Source organism: Bidens hawaiensis, unplaced genomic scaffold (genome assembly GCF_021521415.1).
Source record: "Bidens hawaiensis isolate Kalapana, Puna unplaced genomic scaffold, B.hawaiensis_p1.1 tig00419389_1, whole genome shotgun sequence".
Classification (NCBI taxonomy): domain Eukaryota; kingdom Viridiplantae; phylum Streptophyta; class Magnoliopsida; order Asterales; family Asteraceae; genus Bidens; species Bidens hawaiensis.
The window spans coordinates 290,823-299,958 of NW_027504844.1; the positions used below are offsets into that span (position 1 = coordinate 290,823).

The following is a 9,136-nucleotide window of genomic DNA, read 5'->3' on the forward strand; positions in this document are numbered from 1 at the left end:
GTTGGGCTCAGCTAACTGTACATTAATTATGTGTATCAATACTTGTCCTAATCGCATTATTTAGATTTGAGCAAAATGGCTAAGTCTGGTCTATTCTAATTGAGTGTTCCCAACCCATTTGAATACATTTGTATTCAAAGCACATTGTATTCAAACACACATTGTATTCAAACACACACTGTATTCAAACACACACTGTATTCAAATACACATTGTATTCAAACACAAATTGTATTCAAACACACATTGTATTCAAATGCACGTTGTATTCAAATACACATTGTATTCAAACGCACATTGTATTCAAACGCACATTGTATTCAAAATATACATTGTATTCAAATACATGTTGTATTCATATGCATATTGTATTCAAATACACATTGTATTCAAATGCACATTGTATTCAAATACACATTGTATTCAATTGCACATTGTATTCAAATACACATTGTATTCAAGCACATATTGTATTCAAATGCATATTGTATTCAAATACACATTTTCTTCAAATGCACATATTGTATTCAAATGCACATTGTATTCAAATACACATTGTTTTCAAATGCACATTGTATTCAACTACACATTGTATTCAAACACATATTGTATTCAAATGCACATTGTATTCAAACACACATTGTATTCAAACACACATTGTATTCAAATGCACATTGTATTCAAACACGCATTGTATTCAAATACATATTGTATTCAAACATATATTGTATTCAAACACATTGTATTCAAATACACATTGTATTCAAACACATATTGTATATCAGGTAAAGACATAGTAAGAGTTGAGTATGCTTTAGTCTCAATCTCTAAAGCCTTCTTCTCTTCTTGTGTGTACTGTGAAAAGGCTTTAGGAGTAAAACCAGTAGTTTCATCACCAATCATTGGTACATTATAAACTTCATCAAGACAATAGGAACAATCAAGATGAACAGAACCAAGATGTGCACGAAAACGAGGTTCCCATTTGGCAAATTCACTGAATTTCATCAGTCTTAGACATTTTGAATTAAGTCCAATTTCCGCATCGAGGTGTAAAATTTGGTGCAGGAGTACGTTTTGAGATGCCAATGCGTAAAAACCAGCCATGTTAATTACCAAGTTTAAATTTATCAAAGATTTAAACTTGAGGGTTAAAATTAAAAAAATATGATAACGAACTAGGAACGGTAACAGTGACGAACTGAGTGAAACAGAAATAGTAACTTAACAAAGCAAAGGAGGTTCTCAGACGAACTAGTATAAGGAATCACTGATGAATCATAATGAATCAGTGACGAATTAGATTAGAACGAACTGGTAACGAATCACTGACGAATCATTATAACGAATCCCCGACGAACCAGGTAATAACGAATCAGTGACGAATTAAGAATGAATCAAGAGGACGAATCAAAGTCACGAACTGGGAACGAATCTGCTACAGTAGATAACGAACAAGGTTGTTAGACGGTTATAATAAACTCAGCCACATGGCACGAATCTGTTCAGAAAAAGGTAACGAATCAGTACACGTAGGGAAACGAATCAACGTATCAACAATAACAAAGTATCGCCATTGATGAATCTTCAAACCTTCAAGTAAATTTTCCAGAAATCTGGAAAATTTCCAGATTCACAAACACACGAAAACAAGCTCGAATCCGTAATACTAACTCAAACCAACACCAAATCAGCCAAATCTTAGCTTAAATTACTCGTAAACAACTCGTGAATCTGTTCATCTCAATCCCATAACCTTAATCGATCAAAACAACATCAATTACCACAAATGTCATCCCCTGTTCCGTACACATACCGATCCAAATCAAAACCAGTCCAAAACAAGACAAATTCCACAATTCAATCCACACACTATTACCTTAAACCAATTCGAACACAATCTAATCAAAATCAGTCCATAATTATCAAATTCAAACCAAAATTCAACTAAATTTCAATAAAACTGAAAACTAATTGAATATACTTCAATTACTGATTCAATAAGACTTAACTAAGAGCAATCGAACACCCGAAAGCTCTAATACCACTTGTGAACACCTCAGATCTAAACGATATTGATTATCAGAATTAGATCTAATACCTTAACGGATCTAGTTCATGATATGCTACTTAATTATGTTTATATATATATTAATGAATATAGTATGTGTATTAGTAATATCTTAACGAAGAATTGAGAGAGAGTTTTGGCAGAGGTTCGATACTTTAAATCTTAAAAACTTAATATTAACAGGGTATAAACACCATATATATAGACGATGGATACCAATTCGTTACACATCCCGTAACGAATTGGAACCAGTTCGTTAACTTACATGACACAAAAGGAAAACATAACGAATCAGTGATTCGTTATGCCCCATAACGAATGGGAACATACATAACGAACTACAGTCCATTCGTTAAACATCCTTAACGAATGGACATTACATATAACGAACTATTTAATTCGTCAAACATCCTTAACGAATTAACCATTACTTTAACGAACTAACTAATATTACATAAATATCTTTTCATTATAATAATAGCAAATTACAAAACGATAAATACAAAGGATTGAGATGCCAAAACCGTGCACTGACATTTTAAAATCAACCTAAGGTGTCGGTCGTATGACAGTTGTTTTCCTCTTTGGCCGAGAGGAACTTTTCATGCTACATGGCCTTAAGATGGAGGAGTAAAAACAAAAGTAGGGAATTCTTAAGGAATTTCCCATAAACAAAAAGGCAAACTACTTTGATTTAAAAAATATTTACGAAAAATTTTCTTTGAAGGTTAAGGCATAGCCTCGGAGTTGTGTGTGTGCATAACAATACAATAATAAATATTCATTAAATAATTATCTAAGAAAGCTGTAAACAATTAGTTTTGAACACATAAGGCAAACAGACTAGCATGTATGGGGCTCCTAAGCATGTTACTATGACACCACTAACGACCTATCTTAAATCTTCGGCTATGATACCAATCTGTCACACCCCAACCTACGGCGAAAATGTCGGGGCGTGAGCTGATTGTCCACAGCTCTCAAGGTACTATTATACAATATTGGAAATTTCAATATCTATTTAATATAATTCAATTAAAACAATTTATTCAAATTTATTCAAATACAATATCCAAAAACAAATAATTCACCAAGAAAAGATAAATCGTAATATAAATGTCTCGGTTATTTCTCTATCTTGATTCTTAAGTTTTCTTTCCAATCTTGAACTAACTTCACGTAACACGATTACCTGCATATGCGTTAAAAATAAAGTAGTTTTGTCAACACAAGGTTGAATGAGCAACACACCAGATTTGATGTATATATGTAATAGATAATAAATGTGCAACAAAGTCAAATGTGTTAAGCTATTCAACCAAATGAGTAAATAAATGAGATGTCGAAAAGCACAAAGTTATTACGACCGTTGTATGATCATACACTTCTGAGATTATGTTGGACCTCTCTGAATGCGGTTTACCTAAAGAAAATAAGCACATAACAAGTAAGGTACAAAGCGTTAAGCACAAGTGACAATAGTTTCATTTTGTATATTAAATAGTAGGGAAATAAATATTAAACGCATATGTCCCCAAAGCAGTATAAAATGAGTTTTAAAAGGAGGAATGCAGTACTCACCCTGAAATAAGCAAGAGATAAACGAATGAGGTAAGAACGGTAGTAAACAAGAGTTACGGTCTTCGGAAGTTATCAACGAGAAACCCTAAGTAACAATAGTTGTGGAATAAATACGAATTCAATAAAGAGTCTAACCTAAATAGAGGTTCAGAATTTGATGATCGATTGTAATCTTACAAAGGCAATTTATTTCATTATTTTATCATAAATTTCATTATCAAGTTTTATCGTAATAAACATGATTTAATTATATAAAATACATAAAAATACTTGAATAAATATTTATAAAATTGTTGGATAAATTATATAAAGATATTCAATTTAAATGTTTATTTTAAACTAAAAATATGTTTTAATATATTTATATATCATTTTAGTGTTAATAATAAATAATAGATAATAAATAATAATGTTTATATAAAATATAATTTTTTATAAAATACTTGACCAAATAATTATGTAAAATAATAATGTATTATATAATATATATATATATATTAATTATTGTATTTTAAATAAATAAAACCTTTTTGAAAATTTAACATTTATCAATTTCAAATATTCATTATATATAGATACATACATATATATATATGTGTGTGTGTGTGTGTGTGCGTGTGTGTGGTTCAACCAAAATTCGGTAAAGTGATCAGTTAGTTTGTCGGCTTTAGATAAAACATTAATAAATTACGATATTTATATGGATTATATTGTTTTTATACTTAATATATAAATCTTATTATTTCCAAAAAAATAATCAAGCCAAAAACGAGTCGGATTTTGGATATGTATTAAAGGGTTACGGTTTAAGATGATCATAATATAAAAACCTTTTAAATCATTTACAGTTTGGTCCCTCAACTATAAGTGTGGATTCAAAAATGGATTAAAGTATGGTTTTGGGTTAAAAATGTATATCTTTAATCAAAGTTATTTTATATTTAATAAATATAATAAGCAATTAAAATAAATTAGTAATTACTCGATAAACGAGATAAAATTTCCCAAATATATAAACGTGTCGGGTTATATAAGTTTGAAAAACCCGAGTTGTTACAGCTATGATGATCCAGAGAAACGTGTGGTTTCTGAACCCATTGAGATTACCCAAGAATTTCGCTATTTCGATTATGCTAGTTCTTGGGAACAACGTAGCGACGGATAATTCAGAATTAGAATAGGTCCCAAGGGACAAATAAAAAGGAAATGTTATTTGCTTCGTAAGAATAAGAATTCACTCATATGAAAGACTTTAACAGGAATTGTCTTGATCGTCAGATATCTTTGTTAAAATAAAAACAAAGAAAGAAGTTTTATCGCCTGCAATTCTTCCCTGTATGGAATGAGTAAAGAATAAGTTTTGATCTATACGCAAAGTTTATTAAAACTTAAGCCACATGAAGATGATAGAATACCGCAAGCCACTTTACTGAAGAAGATGAAGCTGTGTTGAATAGGATAACACGATCGTCGTAGATGTAAAAATCATCGACGTGTGAGAATCGTTGTCACGGTACGAGTATTGCGAAAAATATAAATTAGGGTTTGACATAACATTTCAACAACAATGTCAAATACTTCAATATCCAATCAAGACACACCCTTAACTAGCATTAATTGTTAGGCCAAATATAAAATTTACCATTTTGACAGACTAAATTGGGGTAAACCTTATATCACGAGTAATCATTCTAAATGTAAATCTTACTTTCCTTTTCAATGACAAATTGATATGTTTCAACCGATTACAGATATCCAAGTTAGTTTAGTGCAGCTCTATCAACCTATCTTCACCTTTATCAATATCTAGTTGCAAAAAGGTTGAAACTACGGCTTTTCAGTGACACACCGGCAACCACTTTTGTTAAAAAAAACACTACACCACTAAACAACTCGTACTAATAAAAACGCATTTCCCACCCCCACCCCCACCCCCACACCCACCTACCTACAAAAAGAATACACATGAAACCCATTTACATATTCCCTTTATTATTATTATTATTATTATTATTATTATATAATATAAAATTTAAAAGCATGAAAAACGAAGTCACAATATCCTCCTCCTCCTCCAAGTAATCAATTTGCAATTATTATTAAAAATTAAAAATATATAATATAATGATGTTCTACACTCACTCCCCACCGTGAAAGTAAGCAACCCTAAAAGGCTCCGTAGATCAAGTCAAGGTACTGTAAGTTGTTAGATTGCTTTCATTAATTCTCTTTGATTTTGATTCCGATTCTCCGTCTTTAGATCATCGATCACCCTGAATTTTGTATCTGATTGCTTTAGAATCATAATTAATTTGTGTTTGATTCTTTTTATATGTTTATGAAACCCTACCATTTGCCTTTGATACATTTGGTTTTCTGGCTCCAGAGGCTGTGAAATTTTTTAGTAGGGTTCAGCGCGTCATACACGGAACCTCTTCAGCTTATAGGTCTCAAAGCTTCGTTTTTAGCAGGATTGGCTTTGCTGTTCAAAAGGGGGTTGCGGCGCAGCTTGTTGCCCGTTTGCCTGCCACTTTATTTTAATCGTTTTATAGTAAATTATATTTTTTATTCTAGATTGTCAGTTTTTTAATATTTGTTATTTTGACAAAATCTAATATTAGTTAACCCCCCTTTTTTACTCAGTAGTGTAAACTTATGCGTTTTCGGCTGAAAACTGTTACACATGGTGTGAATTTACTCGTTTTCGGCCGAAAATTTTCAGCCCTGGTTTATGAAAAGAGTTATACGATTGACTCCGGCCATTCGTCCAAGCTTCGCCACACTTTCCAGGTCCTAAGAACACTATTAAACGGGTCCAAGTCGGTTCGGTCTGATCGTTTTCTCTTTACATAAACTGGGTAAGGCCCGCGAGACCGAACCGCTTAATTACAATAGGGTTGTGTCCCGGGTCCGCGAGACTGACCAGCTTGCACACACCTACTTCTTTCTACTCATCATTTAATTCATGTTGAATACAGTTTCAACTTCAATTTTTCATTTCATATTTCAGGTATGTGAGTAGCTATTAATTATAAAGCAATCATTGTTGGCTTTTGGTTTCAGTCAACGATGAGTTGCATACCAAGGAAGCATAATGCACTTCCAAACGGGTTCTCGCGTCTTCCTGATGACTTACTTTTCAAAATTTTTGTCACGCTACGTGCAAAAGACCTAGTGAGGCTAAGACGTGTATGCAAAACATGGTATAAATTGATTAGCAGCCCTAACTTTGTTGAATCTCACATGTCTCGATGTGAACCGGTTCTTACGTTTCTTAAGCGTTACCCCGAACCACGACCAAATATGTTCTCAATTAATGCTAATAACGGGCGGTTTACGCTCTTCAAACCATCGTCTTCCAATGAACGAGATTGTGAAATCCATTTATTGGAGTTTACTAATGGAAAGAACAAAGTTGGTACATTAGACGTATGCGGGTTTGGTAATATTCTAGCAACTTGTAACGGTCTAATCTTAGCAACAAACAAGTCGGGAACTTTATTGATATTAAACCCAACTACTCGAACGCTTGTTTCGATCAAACCAGGAACCATGGTCCATCCGCGTGACGAGTCATATGGGTTTGTGTTTAGCCATCGCGCACGAGAATACAAAATCGTGCACTTGCTTCGTGATGGCTCGGGTCATGTAGACAGTGAGATATTGAGCTTGAAAACAATGTCGTGGAAGGGATGCACCGTCCCGAGTTTTGGATCTTTTAGAGACTTTGTTCACAAACCGGTTGTTGCCTCAGGGGTCGTGTATTGGCTCTCGGGAGTTGGTGGTGTTGACCACTTTGTTTCTATGGACATTGACCATGAAAAGTTTGTTACAAGCGCGCTTCCGGTTAATAGCACTGGGTTAACCGATAGGCTTTTGGAAAACCAAGGTTTGCTGAACTTTGTTGGTCAAATGACGGTTTATAGGATTCAGGTTTGGATGTTGAAAACGGGTCAATGGGTCAAACGGTACACTATTAATATGGATTATGATATAACGGATATGGTTCCTGTGTTTATTACAGGAAATGGTAAATCAATGATCTTTAAGATGCTGAATGATGAGGTCTTTGAATATGATGTGGAAGAAGATGAAATGAAGGAGGTGTCTGTTGACGGGAATCAGAGTTTTGACTTGGCGTTTTCACATGTGAACACACTCGTTTCTTTGGAGAATTCTGCACCGTTGTGGTAGTAAGAGGTAACGAGTTTGGGTTGTCGAAGTGTTTTGTTTATATCTATATATACTAGTGTTAGTTTTGACTTATGTTACATGCATTTACTGGTGTGAAACTTCTTAACTTGATGATCTTGTAATGGCTATTGAACTGTTTTTCTTTTTATGGCTCGAGTCATGTTTCGTGGATTAACCGAACCGGAACCAAAACATTTAAGGAGTTGAACCGGCTGGAGCCGTCTTTAAGTTTGACAAGTAACATTATCTTAAAAAAAAGCCGGTTTGGTTCATTTTAATCATAAACTTATCGTCTTCGACACCATCTCATGGTTTTTGTTAATCGTATTGTTGCAAGACCGTGACACCGTGTTCTTGTTGGGTTTTTGTAAACTGTTAAAACCGACTGAACTGTTCAAACTAGAAGCAAGTTGGTCGGTTTGGCAGGTTTGAGATCCAAAGGGTTCGGTTTACAGTTTGTTGGTTTAATGGCCCGGTCTAGTTTGGAACTTGGAACCTGTAAACTGGACCGTTGGTTTAACTTTTGTTAGATTATACTTTTACGCTTTTGGAATACGAGGTTATGTATCTGCATTATAATAATAAACCATCTATCATATTTTGAGTTCTAACACAAGCTAATATTTGAAAAAGAAAATAACAAGGTATAAAGATCGGTTCATACTGCCCAAACTAAACCCTTACACTGCATTCTTGAGGTTTTTATTTAAGGGATTAGAAAAGAAAAGATAAGAAAACTTTTCTTTTTTCATTCTTGAGTTTTTTCATTAAAGGAAAAGAAAGGGAATGGAAGGAAAAGTTAAGCATTTTTTTCTTCAAAACTTTCCTGCCAAATATGGCCGGATTGTGAAGGAAAGTTTATATCTCATTACCATATTACCAATTTACCCTATTTTAATTCTCTTTTCCATGTTACTATAAGGACATAATTGTAAAATTACAATTTTTTTTCCTATCTTTTCCTTCAAATCTAACTCAAGAATGTAATAAACACTTTCTTTTCTTTTCTTTAATTTTAACTCGAGAATGCATTTTAAGTATATAATTTCTTTTTCTTTCTTCCTCTATCCAATCTTATCATTTCTTTTCCTTGTATTTTAAACCCGAGAATACAGTGTTAAACTATCGAACGGTTAAAATCGGTGTCACTCACCCAGGCTAGTTCGGTTTGTCAATTTCTTGAAGCCATGGATGGTAGGGGTGTGTGTGAAACCGTAAAAACTGAAAGTTCTCAAAAGTGTAGTTTCGGTTTTTAGTTCGATTTCAGCTCAAAGACGACATATGCACACC

General features: G+C 33.2%; 1 protein-coding gene across 1 annotated transcript; it reads left to right on the forward strand.

The window, feature by feature from the left end:
* Nucleotides 1-5,814: 5,814 nt before the first annotated feature.
* Nucleotides 5,815-7,988, forward strand: LOC143608520 (putative F-box/LRR-repeat/kelch-repeat protein At1g11620). Its single transcript, XM_077083533.1, has 2 exons — nucleotides 5,815-5,845; nucleotides 6,663-7,988. The coding sequence occupies exon 2, from the start codon at nucleotides 6,722-6,724 to the stop codon at nucleotides 7,844-7,846; it is 1,125 nt and encodes a 374-aa protein (XP_076939648.1). The 5' UTR covers nucleotides 5,815-5,845; nucleotides 6,663-6,721; the 3' UTR covers nucleotides 7,847-7,988.
* Nucleotides 7,989-9,136: the final 1,148 nt, after the last annotated feature.

Bases quoted from the DNA above. Each gene is read 5' to 3' on its own strand.
- LOC143608520 (XM_077083533.1), top strand. From the start codon at position 6,722: ATGAGTTGCATACCAAGGAAGCATAATGCACTTCCAAACGGGTTCTCG.